At 43.3% G+C, this 19,963-nt stretch overlaps 2 protein-coding genes and 1 long non-coding RNA gene across 3 annotated transcripts in view; 1 reads left to right on the top strand and 2 right to left on the bottom strand.

Annotated features, from left to right (window-relative positions):
- The window catches only part of LOC142804111 (decapping and exoribonuclease protein-like), a 126,576-nt gene that overhangs the window by 75,530 nt on the left and 31,083 nt on the right, over nucleotides 1–19,963 (bottom strand). The gene's annotated exons all lie outside the window — the stretch shown is intronic.
- LOC142804108 (uncharacterized) lies at nucleotides 1,717–3,515 on the bottom strand. Its single transcript, XM_075890687.1, has 3 exons — nucleotides 3,198–3,515; nucleotides 2,404–2,516; nucleotides 1,717–2,317 (listed from the first exon to the last, which is right to left on the bottom strand). Exons 1-3 carry the CDS (start codon nucleotides 3,373–3,375, stop codon nucleotides 2,027–2,029), a joined length of 582 nt encoding a protein of 193 aa, XP_075746802.1. The 5' UTR covers nucleotides 3,376–3,515; the 3' UTR covers nucleotides 1,717–2,026.
- On the top strand, nucleotides 3,747–4,374 carry LOC142804109 (uncharacterized). The gene is made up of 2 exons (XR_012894459.1): nucleotides 3,747–4,178; nucleotides 4,265–4,374. It is a non-coding gene; the product is annotated as an uncharacterized LOC142804109 (long non-coding RNA).

The raw sequence follows: 19,963 nt of genomic DNA, 5'->3' as shown, positions 1-19,963 counted from the left end.
TCAAGATTTTAGTGAAGGTAAATATGCATTTGACACGGTCATCTGCGAGTCTGTACATCTCAGCATTTGCGCTCTGTGCAGGAAAAAAATTGCATGATCACCGGGCTGAAAGATACCACTGGTAAAGCTAAATATACGCTTCGCCCCAGCGAGTACACAAACCCAATAAAGGTATAACTCGTTTTATCAGAGGCCTCATATGACTTCATGTAAAAGGCAGAGATTCTTGTTTCACATATACTTAGTACCTTTACTGCTCGATATTCATGAAGTGAAGATGCACACTAGAAGTTTGTGTGTTAGGTCTTAAGGGAACAATGTAAGTATGCGAATACCTTGTATGCATCAGATGCAGTGATGTGACTGTGCAAAAGATAACGTATGTAATTAAGTTAAAGAGTTTAAAAATGCATAAATTTTCAGAGGGGTATGAGGAATGTAGCTGACAACTTTGCTTTAATTTTCACAAGGATTTGTTAACCTCAGCCGAACACACGACAAAGTGTTTTCTTGTTTGTTCTTGTTTCTTTTCCCATTCATCTTCGGTCAGAATTTTGCGGCACGAGTGAGAATTTTCTTCATAACCTCTCGCACAGCAGCTCAAAACCTTGCTGCAGCCAATGCTGTGCCTCGTTTAAAACTGCGATGCACATGTCGCAACGAAAATTGGGTACATTTAGGTCTATACCATTACAATATTTCTCAAAGCATCCGTCACCGTGAATACGTTTGCTTTTGAAGAGGAAAAATGTTTTTTTAATGGCTGCCATCTATGGCAGCCTACAACAATTCACCAAAATTTCAGCCTGACGAATGCAGACACATGCAGCCCTGCTAGTATGTAGAAAGATCCCGCTAGCGGAACTTTCTTGTCAACCAGCCCCAGCGCCGTAGGAAGGAATGGTGGGCACAGTGCTCATAGTGACGTCACATTATTTGCAAACAGGGAGAGGTATCTATAAAAACACCAGATCTGTGCGGAAGGCACAGCACAGTCACAGCGAAAGCTAGAAGAGCGACCTTTCAGAGCCTTTTCGAAACACTCATTGGTAACTAGTACAAGCACACTTGCTTGATACCCACTAGGTCATTATTAATAAATTTATTTGGGTAGTAGGCCAGCATTTGCTATGCTGTTTTTCGTCATTCTTCTGAGAAGCGTGGTATCCGCTAAACACTTGCAAGGAATTTTGTGCCAATTTATGCAGTGACTGACAACGATGAGGAATTATGCCTAAAATGGGTATGCGCCACAGTTAATAGCTCAACAAAAACAAGATTTTGTAATGGGTTGGAGCATTGGATGACCCACTTACTACGCTGTTCACATTGTGCGACAACTGCTTGTTCTTTCGCTGTTTTAAAACGCTTTATAAGTCGTATTAACGCAATTGCTTTCTCGACATCAAGCCTGCCTAAGGCAAGTTTGCCAACAAGTCCCAAGCTCCGGCGTGGCTCAGTGGCAGAATACTGGGCTGGCACCCAGTGGACCAGAGTTCGAGCCCCACTGTGTCATAAAAGGACATAAAAAGATCTGCTGTATCTTAACATGATCTTTTCCAGGTTTTACCGGTCTACTGTTATTGTATAAATAGCATGTGTGATCGCAAATGAAACAGTAGTTGCAAGTTAGTGCTAAGTGTGTGTCTCTGTGTCCTTGTGGTGGTGCGCTATACCCATATAATCGCAGGAAAGAAAATGGTGTGAGGACCCCTTCCACGACACCTAAGAATGGACATAGAATTTTTGAACGCTGATAAGCCATAGGCAGTGTGTAAAATGGTGTGTTGTTTTGTAAAACTTTTTTGATGATGCTTGGCCAAAGAGTGCTGTCATAGGCTATTTACGTCCATATAATTTTGCTCCATCAGAAATTAAGCATCAGTTGTAGTTCAGCACTATATGCCTCGTGAGTTCATTCTTCGTCCCCGTGTATATGCGCAGTAGAGTTTAATGATGCAATACCAACTAGCCCAACAAAGCATCCTCGTGAACTTAACTTGCTAAATCATTCTTACACTCTTGTTTACAGAATATTCCTTCTACCAAGAGTGTGTGCCACCACTTCATATATAATATACCAATTAGACTTGCCTTCTCTGATCTTGACTAGGAGCTCCTTTTGGAGATCTCTGTTCAGCCCTCGAAGCTCTACGAGTTCCTCGTTCTGAGCATCTATTTTTTTTTGCATTTCTGCAACTTTTTTTTGGAGCTCATTCAGCTCAGCCTCCTGTGAGGGTGAGACCTTCACAGCTTTTTTCTTTTTTTGTAGAATTTTTAAAAGCCGCTCCCTACTCTCGGAGGGCTTGTCTTGTTCCTAAAAAATAAAACATGAGCAATAAAATACTGGGCAATATTTTCTTTTATGCTTGGTCAAGCAATTACATATAGGGTGAACCATACCTTCGATGGTGCAACATTGCTGTCGCCATCGCTGGCTTGATCAGAATCTTCAATTAGGGGCCTCACCCGCACCCTTTTTCGGGACACAATTTCCTTCAAGTCTTGTTCCGACTCTGGAATACACAACATTCTATTACAGTACAAGTCGTAAGCTAGAAAAACGGTGTAACTGAAGACTACCATAAAAGCAACATGGCCCAAGAGAGCAATATGATTGTAGCAAGAAATGTTAACCTAGAAAAACGTATCTGTCTCAACAGATTGTGATACATACATATAAAGGTTAAAGCTCTTTACATAAGCAAATGACACAAGCTCACGTGTTTGAAAAGGCAAACTAAAAGATTGGTGAACCATCAAGAAATATATTCATGTGTGCACATAATTTCGCGTGTACATTCGAATTTAATGGCTATATATCTGAATCAATTAAATGCTTGATGTCGTTTGATCACATAAATGACCACAGTGCACGCCATATTTACCTGGGTATATGACAAAGAGTGGGTGTACACGTGAGTGTACGCAAATATAATTAGGAAGTTCTACAATTTGTGCGTTCAAAGAAACCTAGAGCGCCTAGCTCACTTACGTTTTTTCATGCATCTGCCTGTTCTAGCCCCCTACATTAAACGGGGCACGTAATTTTAATTTTGCCGAATTGCACGAACTTCGATGAAAATCGCCCTGCACTGACGTATACACGATCGATTTATCGCACGTCACATCGTTGCTGCGTGGAGCACGAAACAATCGAACTAATTCAATGCAGCCTTAAAAATGCACAAACTTACCTCCAACCCGCAAAATTCTTGCGCGGTAGTAGGCACATGTGCCGGTGGAATCGGTCCATTTGACCATAAAGAAGGCTGTCGAATAATCCTCATTCGGATTGAAATTTTTTATGTCTTCCACTGGCACGATTGCCAAATGTTTGTCGTCCTGGTATCGAACGTAAGCGTGAGTAATCATCGCTGCAACGTTCCGATTCCAACACCGCAGACAATCACGCACAACACACAGAACACACTACACACGTTCTCGAGCAGTACGATGCCACCATTACCACGTTTTTTTCCGAAAAGCTGCTGCAAGCTCATTGATGTTGATGCTAGTTAGGCCGTCCTGAAGTGACAAGGATGGCGCCCAGCTAGAACTAAAAAAGCAAAATAAGTTAGACACTGACACTGATTCTAAAATAAAATGTTATTGCTGTTGAAAAATAGTTTGATAAACTTATTATTTGGCATTCAAATCCCCCATAAATAAAAAAGTTACGCCAATTTTGAGGCCATTGTTGAGCTTGTTGGCTCGTTGCACGCAGCAGCGCGGCCATGGAGGCCTCCGTGAGCGCGGCAGACGTCGAAAACAATTTTTTTCGGCTTTTGTGACGTGATAAATGCCAAGAAAAAAACGTTTTCTTTTTTAGGTTGCGTTCACTGACCACTTGCGGTGAGCTATTGTAAACAAACGTATGTTTGGTATGTTTGCGGCCGCAGGACTGTGGTAGCGTGGTCGTTCTGTGGCGTGGGTCGGTGTTCTGGCAAGTGTTCTGTGGGTCGGTCAATCTAGCGTGTAGAGCAAGTGGTGGTCAGAGCGCATTCAAGTTTTACACATAGACGAGCGCATAGCGGTCACCGCCACATATTAGCAAGATGGAACCGCAGAAGAAACGGAAAAAGCGCGGAAGGTATAAAAAGTATCTGAATCCAAGCAGTGTATGCAGTGTGCCCAGATCAACAGACTCATCAGCTAGGCTGCGGCTCGCTAAAACTGTAAGTAAACTTCTTTAATTGTCTCGACTCTATCAGATTATCGGCAAAAAATGTCCTTGTTAAATCTCAATAATCTTGCCGCGCAGGAATCCATAAAGGATGGCTCACACAATAAAAGTTCGGATGAAGGTCCGCTGGATTCGCGGCCGCCCGTCGGTCAAGCGGAGTACACGGTACCGCAAAATGCGACATCGATGGCCGCTGCGGTGTTGGCGGCGGACAGTGCTGTGCAGCATGCGAATAATGACGACGATGGGCAGCGATTCCGATGGAGCGAGCCTTACTAGTATTCAGTCACCATGCTGCAGTCAATAAAACAAGTTATGATGACATCATAGCTGCCTTTTTTGTTGCGTTTGTTATCGGAGTCTATACTTCTTGGCGGCTGCTTGGGAGTGCTTCGCTGTGGCACACGCTTTGAAAGTTTTGTGTTTGGCGACATTGCAGTCAGGTTTACTATTCGAAAGTAATTCTTGATGTGGACTGTACAGAAGTGTGTCACAGTTCTTTGTGCTGACTTGATCAAGAGCTGCATACTCTAGGTAGCGATAGTTGCCCCTGGTGGCTTCTCGTTTTTTGGAGCTCTTTCAAACTGATACTGAAAGTGGTCAATTGTCAGGGGCCTGTAATTATCTGTCCCGTGCTGCAGCAAATTATGTGTCGTGTCATGACTAACAGGCCCCCAGCAACACATTGCAGCTGAAAAATGCGAGGCCAATGTTTTTGTGTCAGTACCCCTTTAAGGCATTTGTTTAAAAGCATGGGGGCTCAGGTTTAAACTGCAGTAATTGAATGAAAATTTTTGTGTTATGTTCATTCGTATTTTTATAGGGAGGACTGTTTTAATTCTCTTGTTGTTCTGGCATACAATTGCTACTGCTTGAAGTTCAGTGAAAAATGATTTTGCCGACAACACCTTACTAGTATTGGTGATTGAGTTTCATTGCTCTGGAACCTTGATGTTGTATTGCAAGTGTTGTGAAAAAAATGCACCAAGATAGATACAAAGGGAGTGTCTGCTGCTTACTTTTGTTGTACTTTTTGTACTAATAAACGTTTGTGTGACCTGATTGTGTGCTTTTGTTATATACATGCCTGAAACTGCCTCCACTGCTTATGGCCTTTGAATATTAATTCGGTGTTATATGCCAAAAATTTGCACTGCTCTATTTTCAGCTGTACCATTTAGATTGATGTAACTGCCTTATGTTTGCAATAATTGTACCAAGAAACATTTTTTCAGAAAAAAGGTCTAATCTATTGTAGTGTCCTTGAATAAAACTAGCTGTAATCACATTCAAGCAAAAACATTTTTGCACTGCTCTCACTATCCCGAGGCACGCAAAGCTGTGAATAAAGTTCCCTGTAGTGCATGCATGACAAAAGGATATAATGCTGTTTTTCGCAAGAGTAGCTCCATGCACATGAGCTGTGTAACTTAGTTTGTCTTTGCGGAACTTACGTGGCTTTCAAAACTTTTAAAAAATGCCATTAGTGTCATTTGGCCTGCTAGTGCCCACGAAGAACTAAAATGCCGAAGGGGCGCTCAACGGACTGACTAAAAACCTAGTAGATTGTGTGGTGGGCCAAAAAGTTGTACAATATATGCTAAAAGAGACTTGACAAGCACAAAATGAGATAAAAGCCGAACGGTTCGATGGATTCTGACATATGTCCTTAAAACAACATTAATAATTAGCACTTTCAGGTCATCTTAGCAGTGGTATAATAGACCCTTGGAATTTTTTAACATTTTGCAAGTAAATGAACGGAACAGTTCAAAGCGACTCCAAGTTTCTGACCAAACTGTGCATGCGAATTTCCAAGGGAAGCTTATGGCCCAACTAAAAGCAACCATTTTTGATTGAACCATTTGGCATTTGCACATTATTCAAATGGCCTAGTTGAAAAAAAGCCCATTTGGTCCACTTGGAAATGAGTAAACCCACTTGAACCATTTTCAATTAAATTGTTTCACATGGCTGAGTTAGAAATGGAAATTTCATTTGACCCAAATGCAAGTGAACAAATCCAATTGAACCATTTGGCAATTCATTTTTTTTCAGTTGGCCCTGTTGCAAATCCCATTTGGCCCAATTGGGAGTGAGCATATCCAATTGGCAATCCAAATGACCCAATTGGAAGTAGGCAAACCATTTGAAAATTCCAATTGGTCTTCTTGGTTATACCATTTGATCCTAGTGGACCAATTGGCAATTCCAATTGTTCCAAATGGCCCAATTGGAGATTCCATTTGGCCCAATTGGAAGTAGATGAACCATTTGAAGATTCCAATTGGTCCTGTTGGTTATACGAATTGGTCCAATTGGAAATGACTATTTCCATTTGGACCCATTGATATTTCCAATTGGTTCCAATTGTTTTTTTTAACTGGGGAGAACAATTCCACGCCGTGATTATCCGTGTTACAGGTTTTCGAAAGACAGTGCGCTGCATTCTGCCTGGGAACGTGCGGTTCGAAGAAATAGTTTGAGGGTTACGAACGGTGACTACCTCATTTTTGTTCACTCCGAAGAATGCAGCTTCGACAGAACGGGGCAGACAACCAGACTGCGGCCTGGCAGTGCAACTCCGATTTTTTTTTTTTTGCTTTCCGAGCACATCGGCAAAAACCTGTACGTTTTAACCTTCTTGATGTAGCTTCAATAGAATGTAGTCACAAAAATAAGCAATGCGTCTAAAACAAGATGAGACACCTTTGAAATCCGTTGTATCTTGCCGACGAAACCGAAACCAAAACACCGACAGACGAGAAAGAGACTGAGAGAGAGAAAGAGAGAAACTACTTTATTCACAGGATCTTGCGTGGGGTAGGTTACGGCCTCACAGGGCGCGGTCTATCTTCTAATGTTCATGTCTATGCAGTCCTGGAAACACTGGGCCAAGAACTCGAAAGTGGAACCTCACCCAACAGAGGATACTTGGGGTCCCACGCCTCGCGCTTGCGGGTCAAAATGAGTGAGTCGCGTTATACCAAACATCGAGCTGCCTCGTTTTTAGGCCCTGAAGGCTGCGCCTGCCATGACAAAACACGTCGCCAACAGAAGTTGATAAATATTATGCATAACTAACGTCACTGCAATCGTTCTTATAAACTATCACACTACAGCACGCATCAGATGAACGAACGCTTTGCCCGGGCCCACTCATATCATTTACTTCGTGTATATGCTGGCTGCTCTGAATGAAAGGACGACCGACTAAGTTAGGCTATAAATAGCTTCATTCCTAAAAGCAATGAAACCACGTTCTGCTACGCGCCGCAGCTGTGATTACGTCAGCGTGCCTGTTATAATTCTCTAAACGGCGTTACGATCTAAATCAGGGGTAGTTCCACAAAAGGAACAAGAAAGTGACACATTTATTTGCGTGTAACCCGTGAGCGTAGAATGCAGCATTTCGATATAGCTTGTGGATTGGGCTGTCACTTCGTATTAAATGTGGAGCACTTTATAGTCGCACCTACTCGCAAATTCGACTTCGGTGGCGCCGCCGGCACCACTCACTGCGCTGCGCTTACTGGCGTCTCGTGCCCGAGTTTTTTTTTTCTATCTGACGTACAGAAGGGCACACACCAGCATGACATTCCTGAAAAAATGAAATAAACAAAGGTGACGTCACTTTCTCTAACAGGAAAAAACTACAGCACTGACATAGCATTAATTGTATAATCCGTAACCAGTCGGCAACTTAATTATTAAATCACTACTAGTAAATAAAACATTCGTTTTCTCCTTCAAAAATTTCTTTTCTCTATGCAGAATGCCAGCGACGCATGCACGCAAAGTGACCATGCGAACGCTGCAGCATGAGTGCGTTGCGAAGCAATAACACCCACTGGAGATGAACGGTCTCTGAGCCGACCAAACTCGGCACTCAGCATCGGCAACTGTCTTGCTCTCTTCTCGCAACGTGCCGACGCCGTCAAGTCCGGCGCGACAGCCACGCTCTCAAACCATACAACGCTTGGCACTCACTCGCGAAGCTTCCCCAGTTTCTCTTTCCAACTACCTCCCGTCATGCCGGAGAAGCAGGAGACAGGGAGGCGGTCTAGACTATACGTCTAGACTGAACGTCACCGGCTCTGCGACGACCACGGGCTGGTTACAGGTGCGCTTTGGTCACTTATGATCGCCCATTCAGACTGTGAGTTCTACGATGTTCGGTGGATATGTTGAGAATGTAAGAACGAACATCGAAATCTCTTGCTTGATAAAGAAGAACGCCGCACGCGTTCAGAGTTCCGTGTATCTGGTATGAAACACTGCGCGTTACATCGCAGTGACAATTCACACTTTTTATTCTTCAGTAGTCTACCTCGACCAATACTTGGTTTTCTGAAAGAGGCCGTTCGGCCACATGTGCGACCCTTTGATTTGGATGCAGTAGAGATCACTGTAAATGAACAAGCTCCTGATATTGCCATTGTGCTACCAAAGTATAATCAAAATACAGATGACGAAAAAAGGAGGCGATGATAAGGCAAGCATTTTCCCTGTGAAGAACGCAGGGAGTAAATGTAGGGCAGCTAATCGTAGCCTTTCAGAATATTCCGGCAAAATTAGTTATCACATCGAAGAGGCATGATCAGCGTACTTAATTATCTAGAGCGTAAGTGGCACTTGGTTGACCACCTAAAAATATCGGTACGCGATAAAATCGTAAAACGATTTCTAACGATAGGAGGGCAATATGATTCAACGACAATAACTCGCCCAGTTTTCACCCACATACGCGTCTCCAGAAAGGGGGAATGCTAGAATGATTTTGACAAAGACGAAGTGATACATTTTTGCAGTGATCTATATCAAAAAATCACTAGTTTACAAGCTTTAATTCTCCAATTGGACCAAAGCAAAAGCAATCAGAGAAAAAAAAATACGTGTCTTCAGTGCAGCCAGAAGATTTGTCGGTGATTTTCGCTCACAAACGAGAGAAAAAAAAACAAATCTGCGCGTTCTGATTTATAATATATATATATATATATATATATATATATATATATATATATATATATATATATATATATATATATATATACTCAAATATTGAGATATAACAGAAAGTAATGCCAAAGAATGTACAGGGGAAGTTATTAGAACCAATGGAATGTAAATAAGAAGAAAGAAAAGTGGATGAAAAAATAACCAGCCGTGAGCAAGAATCGAACCTACGACCTTCGAATAACGCGTTCGATGCTGTGGTTACTCTGGTCACGGATGGTTATTTTTTCATCCACTTTTCTTTCTTCTTCCCTACTGAAACGTTCCGTATGAAATCTTACGGAAAATATATGGACTCCGTAACATTTCCTTATGCTACATACGGAAAAAATAAGGAGTTTTATGGAAATATACGGAAGTTGTATGGCACAGGGGAAGTTCTAATAACTTCCCCTGTACATTCCTTGGCATTACTGTCTGTTATATCTCATTAATATTGTATTAAAACACGAAAAAATGAGCCCTCAGGTATACACTTCTTTCTTATATATATATATATATGTGACGCTACAATGAATGGGCGACGTGGCGTGGCTCATACCCCATGTTTATTCCGTTCTGCACTTCTTCTTCCTCTGCCTCTACCAACCATCACTTCATACGTCACACGATTCCCCCTCCCCCTGAAAGAATGCATGCATTACGAACAAGAAAAAGTAAAGAAGAAGAGGTTGAAAAGTCACAAATGTCAAAATTCAGAATTGGTTCTATGCTTCAGAGGAGTTCCGTACACTTTCAAAGACTTCAGGAGCGAGTGCAGCAGTCCGGTTAACACAGGAGTTCTGGTGGGCGAGGCTGGTGGTTGCGTCCTGGATAACACAAAAATGCCTTGGACGTAGAGATAAGGGTAATCACAGCTGGCATTCTTGTGAAGAACGAACGAGGTTCGAACATCTTGCAGAATTGACAGTTCCCATATTTTAGGCATCGAGTTCCTCGTCGTGGGTCATACACAGGCCGGGCAAGCAGCTTGCGTGAGCGTTGATCGAGGTTGATTGGCCGCTGCCTGTGTTCCTGCCGGGTACAAAGGGTGCTTTTGTGGCTTTTGTGGCTTTTGGAGATTTTTCTATAGCGATGTCGCATATGTTTTAATCGAAGGCGCATTTTCAATCTCTGATGGAGAATGTATCCACAACGATGGGCCTTTTCGCAATGTTCTTTGAGCCTTAAGAGTGGTTTCGATGAAGTTTTCTTTCGTCGCTGACAATGCTGAAGTATACGTTGACGTTGTAGTTTCTTGGTTTCGTCGACTTGCGTGTGGTGTGACATTGATCGTGGTGTGCCAGCATTCTTAGCAAGCCCTCCGCAGGCTTCTACAACGCCAACCAATGCAGCTGTCTCTGGCGCAAGACAATGTGGGAGGTTTCGTGCACTTGAATCTTCTGTATTTATAAACCGCTCATTGTTGGTGGTTGCCTGAATAGCACTTGTGTCATCAGAAGTCACACCTGCGCTTTTGTTTTCAGTGTTGGCAGTGAGGTTGTATGCTGGATTGCCGTCACGTCGATCTTGTGATTGATGAACACTAGACGCTTCTGCAAAATACTTTTCTTCACAAGATGCTGATTGTGAGTGCTTCTGTCTTTTTGGAACTGCTGAGCTGAATACCAAGTCAGTTTGCGAAGTACGCATGTGCCACGAAGTATTGAATTCATCTGGGTCATCAACAGTGGATTGCATTCTTTTATGCAGCAGAGAGTTGATCACTGGCGATATTTGCTCGGGTGAGGAGCCAGGTGGAAGGTTGGCAAAGCGACCGCGTGGTCTTTCCGTGAGCATGTGGCTAACTTCACCTGACGGGAATGGTAAATTCATGCTGTGTGCTCGAATGCTTGAAGGCTGCTTATGACTGCGATGACTGAGTTCGAATGCACTGAAAGTGTGTGTTCTAATCGAATCTTCCTTATAGTCTTGAAACCAGATGATCATTTCTTCTTTTATCTTTTGCCAAGACTCGTCGTTGTCGAATATGTGGGTGAGGTAAAATTTAAAAGCCTCACCAGTGACGTAGTCGGTAAAGTTAGCGACCATCTCCCGTTCCGACCATGATGCAGCGGTAGCGTAGAGCTCGAACAGGTCGAACCAGTCCTGTACAGGTCCATCGTCCGCTGCTCCGGTGTACTTGGGGATGGGAAGGTCGGTCGATGATTCCGTCATGATGCTGTCGATGTGTACTGCTAGATGCTGGTTTGGTAGTTCACTTATGGTCAGGGTGTCTTGCGGAAAACCTTGTCGATGATGTGCGACTGATGAAGGGGCTGCCAGGTCTTCATCCTGTCGACTTGTGTGACGCTATGATGAATGGGCGACGTGGCGTGGCTCATACCCCATGTTTATTCCGTTCTGCACTTCTTCTTCCTCTGCCTCTACCAACCATCACTTCATACGTCACATATATATATGTATATATATATATATATATATATATATATATATATATATATATTGATACGAAGTATCACTACCAGGAAAAACAAGGGAAGCGCGCGTAGAGAAGGAAGACGACGTTGCCTCCACTGCGATCTCCCTGAGTGGGTACGAGCCATGGCGGTGGAGATCATCATCATTATACTGTGATCGCGGACTCAGGGCCCATTAAAAACGCCCATTAAGTTACCTTACCTGGTGTAATATTCCTCCTGTCTCATACGAAGCCCTCTGGCGAGTCATTCTTGCATATTTCGTGTAAACGGCTTCAGGCGCGCAACATGCGTCACCTCTGTCTTGCATGAACGCCGGCCACTAGTGGTGGCACGTGCGAATTCATAGTTGACCTCGCTGAGACGATGGAGTATCACGAAAGGACCGGCTTCGCTGGAACTCGTGGCTGGGATGGCTACGTGGCTCATCGGAGATCGGCTCAACGTCGAGCGGCAGGATCCTATTAGCTAAAATTTGGTTTGCTTTTCATTCCTCGTATTTCTTGCTAGTTTCTCTCAACTGAAACGCTGTCGCAGCCCTATGGAGGTCAGGCATGCCAGAATATTCTGATGTCTTTCTCATCACCTAGCCAAGGGCACTCCCCTTGGCTGGCCTCACTACCGGTCAAGGATTGGCCGCTCGACACCTTGCTACGCAGTGGAGATAGCTACGTCCCTGTGGCTCTGGTTCCTACAAATGGGGGTACCTTTCCAATGAAGAATCCGAAGGTGATACAAGTGGAGCTTCAGAAAGCCTCGTCGCTTTTCCAGAAGATTACTGAGGTCCGCCAGTTCGGCCGAGGGGGTATCCTGTGCTGCTCTGCAGATCAGGCTTGCGTGCGAGAGCTTCTGAATTGCTCTGAATTTGCTGCACAGCCGGTGAGCCCGTTTATTCCAGCTCATCTTGCATGTACGAGTGGCATAGTCTGTGGGGTAGATACGAGTCTCGCACCTAAAGAAATGCTGGACTTATTTGCAGTACCTGGGGCAGTTTCAGTCTAACGATGCACCCGAACGACTGATAAAACAAAATCTCCTATTGAATCAGTTATAGTAACTTTTGCAGGAAGAGTCAGACCAACAAAAATTAAGGCATGGCGACTATTCTACGAAGTAGAACCGCTTTCCCCGAAACGTTTGCAGTGCTCAAAATGTTGGCGATTCGGCCTTAGCATGAAAGGATGCAGATACGAGTCTGGCACCTCAAGAAATTCTTGACTTATTTGCTGTAGCTGGGGCAGTTTCCCTCTATCGATGCACCCGAAGGACTGATAAAACAAAATCGCCCACTGAATCAGTTATAGTAACTTTTGCAGGAAGAGTTAGGCCAACGAAATTAAGGCATGGCCACTAATCAACAAAGTAGAACCACTTTCCCTGAAACCTTTGCAGTGCTCAAAATGTTGGCAATTCGGCCACAGCATGAAAGGATGCAGATCACAGGCTAAATGTCGTCTGTGCGGAGAGAGTCATGACAGCTGCGATTGCAAATCTGATGACCAGAAGTGCTGCTTGTGTAATGGAGCACACCCTGCAGACTCTGCTGAATGTGGCGCAAAAAAAGAGAAATGGGTGTTCTAGAAATCATAGAACGCAGGCGTTGCTCTAGGAGGGAGGCAGTAGCAGAAATGCATGAAAGATCGAAAGGTTACGCAGGCATAACACCCCGGCACACAGCTGCAATGAATGCATTGCTCGCAAAGTCGATAACTGAGGCTATTGAAAAGTCTACTGAAAAGGCAATGCAGCGTCTGGCAGCTACTCTTTTTGAAGCCTTGTCTGATATGTTAACACAACAGCTGACACGAATCATTGGTACAGTTTCTGTGCAAAATCGGGATTCACACGCTCTGTTGATTTCAAGGAGTAGAGAGCAGGAAAATCAGACAGTTAATCATAGATCTATCTCTCCGAAAGCAGGACCTTAGAAAAATAGAGTTCAGGCTAAGTGAGAACCTGTGACAGATGATTCAGAAGACTTTACAGATATGGACACAGAATCTCTAAGAACTTTGAAACGTAACAGATCTCCCCCTTCTAAAAAGTCTTTTCAGAACCCAAAATCCAAGAAATACTTGTCAAAGAAGGACTTCTTTGAGAACCTTTCAAAAAATAATTTCTTGAAAAAGATATTCTGGATCAGGCAGTTTCTTCTGCCGGTATAGCATCAAAATAGGTTCCCTAAAAATTCTGCAGTGGAACTGCCGGTCTGCTTGCTCGGCAACTACAGATTCACAATAGAATTCTTCGCAAATTTCTCCCGACATAATTGCCATTCAGGAAACCTGGCTTGCTAACGGCAAAAATTTCAATAAAAAATTATCGATTAATCTGGCTGGATCGGCCAAGTAGAGGTGGTGGTCCGGCTTTCTTAATATCAACTAAATTTAGTCACAGAGCCAAGATATCATATCAGTGTATGAATACGAATTACGAAATTCTGGTGTTTGACATAACACTACCAGGCTGCTCGCCTTTCTATTTTGCAAATGTATACTTTCCTGCAGCAGTTCAAGACACGAGATGCCTCGATATTATGGTAGCTTCATGCAGAAAAGAAACAGTACTGTGTGGTGATTTCAATTCACACCATGTGTCTTGGGGCTTCAAATCTGATGTATGCGGAAGACGTTTGTGGGAACGGACGCTTGATAATAACTTTTCCTGGTTGAACTCACACGTTGCTACATTTGTAAGAGGTAACACTAAATCGACTATTGATTTAACATTTTTAGCTCCATTTTAAGCATATCCTCGTAAAATATATTAGATTGTGCTACAAACAGCGACCACCTTCCCATTACTTTTGAAATTAAGTTCCCGGGGTTTAGTTTGGCAGGGAAAGTTGGCACATTGGTAAATTATGGTAAATTACAAAAATATTTAAAATCTACGTTAACTTTTCGCGAGGAAATGCAGGAAGACCTTAGGGCTATGAGTCTAGGTGCGGTGTTGAAACGATCATTAAAAAGTCAACATTTACTGTAAACTCGAACACAGCGGGATCTTTCAGCCCGTGGTGGAATCTAGAATGTGTCAGGGGGTACAGAAAGCGAAAAGCGGCTTGGAAAAAGCTGTTAATTAACCAATGCCCCCAAAATTTGAGTGATTATAAATTCATGGCCACTGATATTAAGCGTCTAGTGCGCAAAGCAAAAGAAGGTTATAATATACATAAATTTAATTACCTGTCCAAGTCTAAAAATAGGAAAATGCTTTTCAGGTTTTTACGTGCGAGAAAAATGATTCCACAGGCAGAAAGCAGCCATTCCACCAATATTTCTCCTCGCGAACTTTCTGATTTCATAGAAAATATTTCTAAAGGCTTGCAAACTAGGTTTACGACAATTATGCCAAAGTCCATGGTGAAGTTAAGGATGGATTGTGATTTCCAGAAGATATCTTTAGCTGAACTGGCGGATGTGATGAAGAGCTCACCGCCCGCTGATCCTGGACCTGATGGGTTGACCTCTACAATGATTAAAGTGCTATACGAAATATACCCACAATAAATCCGTAATATAGTTAATTATTCACTGACAACTTCTTGCATTCCGGCAGATTGCAAGCTTTCCAAAATAATTCCGATACTTTAGAAACAGGGAATGGAACTTACACTGGATAACATAAGGACTATTTCATTGACATCTAACCCAGTGAAGCTGGTAGAGAGAGTCCTAAATGTCCGCATAATAAAATACATCAATGAACATACAATAAACCCCAGACAAATTAGCTTTAGATCGGGATACTCCATTTGGTGTGCACATGTGGATTTGGAAAGTCGCATACAGCTGGCTCGGCATCGCCGCAAATACTGTGCACTAGTCACTCTAGACTTAGCTAAAGCGTGCGACAAAGTGGAGTATCCTATCCTAATCCAGCAGATGCAAGACTATCACTTTCCAAAATATATAACAGCATAGATTACAGAATTTGTGAAAGACAGAGAATTTTATTGCTTCCTAGATGGATGCTCTTCTAAAAGATATAAGCAAACACGAGGTGTACCTCAGGGCTCAGTATTATCCCCGGTGTTATTCAAGATATTACTAAGTTCCATTCCAACTCATCCGGATATCCAAATTTACGTATATGCAGATGATATTGCTTTCTTCGCAACAAACAGTGATCTGCACTCATTGTATCAGGCATTGCAGAATTACATGAACATGCTAGAAGGATGGCTTGACAATATCCATATGTCATTGAACGTCAAAAAAGTGCGCTTCTGCCATTCTCTTTTAAGGATCGTGTCAACATTTCTCTGATGTATCCTACCGAGCTCATTCCCCAGGTCGACTTCCTGAAATACCTATGGGCATCGTATATAATAGGACGCTAAATTGTAAAAGCCATATAGACGAGGTTGGCTGTAAAGCGTCACGCGCCTTGGGGTGGTTATGCAAATTGGGAAACAGAAAAATAGGATTGCGTAGGAGTTCATTGATAATGATTTACAAGATGTATGTGTGGCCTATTATGGAATACGGGTGCGTATTATTCTCAGGCAGCGCAGCTTACAAGATGAGACAATTAATATTATTAGAAAGAAAAGCTTTGCGCTTGTGTCTTGGACTCCCCAAACTTGTGGCAAATAATGTTTTGTACGAGGAAGCGCGCCTTCCACCTTTGTTAACTCGGTTTAAAATTCTTACAGTTCAAACTTTCCTGAAAATATACAATTCGCCTCTGCGACAAGCTTCTTACGTTTTCATTCAAGAACCAACCGCATTCTTTGGAACACAATGGTCTAGACTACACTCCCCTCAGATTAGGTTTGTCCAAGCGCTGCTAGAGCCTCTCAATGTAAATATTTATCAGATTGGCATAACGAAGACGCCTAATTCAAAACTTGAAATTAAATTTGATTATATTTCCCCTCTAATGCGAAACAACTGCCCCTTCAATACTTCATTTTCATTTTTCCTTTTATTATACTGTCAGCCCCATTTGGGCTATAACAGGAGTGGAAAAAACCAATATACATACAAAAAATAGGTACTTCCTATACAACGTCTATTACACATAACAATAAATGACAAGAAGTAGCCAAAGCACTCTGCTCCTGAGGACATAAAATAAGCAAAATATAAACTATACATCTTTATACACGACATCCTTTAGGGCCTTCAAGAAAGAAGGTACACATTCCAATAAGACAGTGGAATTCGGCAGCCTGTTCCACTCACTGATCGTCCGCGGAAAGAAACTGAACTTGAAACAATCGTTGTGTGATCTGGGAGTGGGGATGTACATGTTATGCCGGTGCCTTGACGTTTCCCCAGTTTTTATATACATATACTTCGATTTGTCTATTTTTACTTGTGCTTTGATGATTAAAAAGAGTAATTTAAGTCTTTCATACTCCGTCCTTTGTTCTAGTGGTTCAAGGTGGGGCAGCTTGCAAAGCTGAGTTGGGGAGTGGCAGCGCTGGAATTTGTTAAATATGAAACGTGACGCCAATCTTTGTATTCTATCTAGCTTAGTGCGATTACTTGTTGTGTACGGATCCCATACCACCTTTGCGTACTCCATAATTGGCATAATTTAAATATTCAGTTAAAAGATTACTTGACTCATCTGTCCATAAACAACATTATTGCGATGGATGCATCCGTATTGAATGAAAAGGCTGGAGTAGGCATCTTCTGTACTTCTCTCGACTGGTCTTTCTCAGTTCTATTACCAGATTACACCCCTATATTCATCGCTGAATTATTTGCTATAATTCTTGCGCTTCGTAAACTTCCAGCAAGCTAATCAGAAGCAGTCATACTTACCGATTCTCTCTCAGTATGCACTGCACTATCTACAGCAAAAAATGACATTATTGAGTATGATTAGCAGTTTATTACCAGCAAACCTGAAAAAAATTCACTTGCTATGGATACCTGGCCAGTGCGGGATTTATCCAAATGAGATGGCAGACTCGTTAGCAAAAGCATCGTTAAGTGGACCACTCTTACCTATTTTACCTGATTTCGCCTACGTAACAGCACTCAGATATATAAATGCTTGTTTGCACAAGGAAATAGAAAACTTATCATTGGATAAAGTCAGAGACTTCGTACATCTAAGATATTGCTGGAACAAACAGTGGTGTGTATCCTGGCAGTTAGAAATTACAATCACCAGATTACGATGCAGAATTCCGTATCTGAATTACTACCTACATAAAGCTGGACTAACAGCCTCTCCGTTGTGTCTTTTTTGCAAGGAATCGGAATCAATAGATCATTTCCTTTTATATAGTGAACGATACGCTTATCAAAGGAAAAGATACCTGGTCGAACCAATTGAGAAGCTAGGTTTAAAAATAAACGTGGAACTAATTTTATCTTTCTGAGGGATTACATTAGGCTATAGCTACAGGGAGGTTTTCTCTGCTGTGTGCGAGTACATGATGGCAACAAAAAGATTACCCTGTTAGTCTATTGTTATTATTTACGGTTACGAGACTACCTGAATGCCTGAATTAGCACACTTGATGATCCTGCCGCCCGGTTCTTGGCAGATCCCCCTTTTTGGGCACGTGCCAGCAAAGCTGAAGGTTCATCATCATCATCATCACGACTGGCGTAGTGTGCCAGTAGCTTTTGGCTCAAGCCACGTCTGCGTATTGGGGTCTACGCCCACACTAGATTACCGGGGGCATAGGTTACATGCCTGTGTTGACTCGTAGCGAGTTTTAGAGGACGCTTGCGCTGCCAGTGTACGTAACCAGGCAAGTCGACGTGTCTCTTCCGCACGACACAATGTGTCCGCAATTGTTAAATCGTCATGGATGACAAAAAGAAAGATAGTGTCCAGCGTATGTCGACGTGAGCAAGCGTAGAGCAGATATAGAGGGCAGTAGCCTGTCGTCACGTGCTTCGACGTGTTGAAAGCGTGCGTGACGAATGGTAATACTTCATCCCAGGTTTTGTAATCGGAGGTGACGTACATTGACAACATGTTGATCAACGTTCGGTTTGTGCGCTCGGTGAAGCCGTTAGTTTGTGGATGATACGCAGTTGAGTGTCGGAACTTGGAGGCACACAAACAAAGTAATGATTCGACAATATCAGCGGTAAATTGTCGTCCACGGTCACTTATTATGACGCGAGGAGGTCCGTGTCGGAGGATGACTGAATGCAATAGGAACTCCGAAACCTGTACTGCCGTGGCGGAGCATAAGGCAGCCGTCTCGCGGTACCGCGTCAGGTAGTCGGCGCATACAATTATCCACCGGTTACCTTTTGAGGAGCGTAGAAATGGTCCCATCAGATCAATGCCGACATTTTCAAAAGGGGGAACCAGGAGGCTTTACAGGTTGCAGGTGACCAACTGGACCCGAGCAGGGCCGCTTGTGGCTCTGGCACGGCGTACAGCTGGCCACGTGGTTCTGAATTGTTTTGCTCATTTTCGGCCAATAGAACCGCTCTTTCGTGTGACTAACTGTTCGTGCGGTGCCTAGATGGCCACAGGCGGGGTCATCATGCGTGAGACGCAGAACAGACGTTTGGAGGGACGCAGGAACAATCAGAAGAAAGCGGGCGCCCGTTGTGGACAAGTTTCTCTGGTAAAGAAGACCATTTTGGACGCATAATTGCCCTTCGCTCAATGAATTTCTCGCTCCAGAGAAGAGAGCTTTCAAGCTTGGGTCATTACGCTGCTCAGCAGCGAAAGGTACGGCATCGGGAAAGCCAAACAATAGAGAAGCGATAAGGTGGTCAAAGTTATCGGCTTCACAATCTGTCGATGGTAGCGGCATTCTGGAGAGGCAATCCACATCAGCGTGTAGACGGCCAGTCTTGTATGAAATGGTTAAGACATGTTCTTGCAAACGAATGGTCCATCGTGCGAGCCGGCCGGATGGGTCACGAAGGTTGACCAGCCAACACAGGGAATGGTGATCTGTGACGATAGTGAACGGGCGACCATAGATGTATGAGCGAAACCGTTGCACGGCAAAGACTACCGCTAGGCATTCCTGTTCGGTCACTGTGTAGTTGCGTTCAGGCTTGCTTAAAGAACGACTTGCGTACGCCACAACGTGTTCCTTCTTGCCAGAACGCTGAACGAGAACGGCACCGATACCGATTCCACTTGCGTCTGTGTGAATTTACGTGGGCGACGAAGGATTGAAGTGCCAAAGTATTGGCTGCGAAGTTAACAAACACTTCAGCTTGTGAAAAGCGACATCACACTCGGAGGTCCACTGGAACGGGCTGTTCTTGCGTAGAAGGCTCGTCAGGGGGTGAACGACAGCCGCAAACTTAGGGACGAACCGGCGGAAATACGAGCAGAGCCCGATGAAGCTACCCAGTTTTTTCACAGATTTAGGACGCTCGAACGA

Source organism: Rhipicephalus microplus, chromosome 3, assembly GCF_043290135.1.
Source record: "Rhipicephalus microplus isolate Deutch F79 chromosome 3, USDA_Rmic, whole genome shotgun sequence".
Taxonomy (NCBI): Eukaryota; Metazoa; Arthropoda; class Arachnida; order Ixodida; family Ixodidae; genus Rhipicephalus; species Rhipicephalus microplus.
This window is presented reverse-complemented; position numbering and strand designations above follow the sequence as displayed.

Excerpts from the sequence above, each read along its gene's own strand:
- LOC142804108 (XM_075890687.1), bottom strand. The coding sequence starts at position 3,375 with ATGATTACTCACGCTTACGTTCGATACCAGGACGACAAACATTTGGCA. Across the intron at positions 2,517-3,197 it reads AAGAATTTTGCGGGTTGGAG|AGTCGGAACAAGACTTGAAG; the intron begins GTAAGTTTGTGC and ends TGTGTATTCCAG. Across the intron at positions 2,318-2,403 it reads GCAATGTTGCACCATCGAAG|GAACAAGACAAGCCCTCCGA; the intron begins GTATGGTTCACC and ends TTTATTTTTTAG.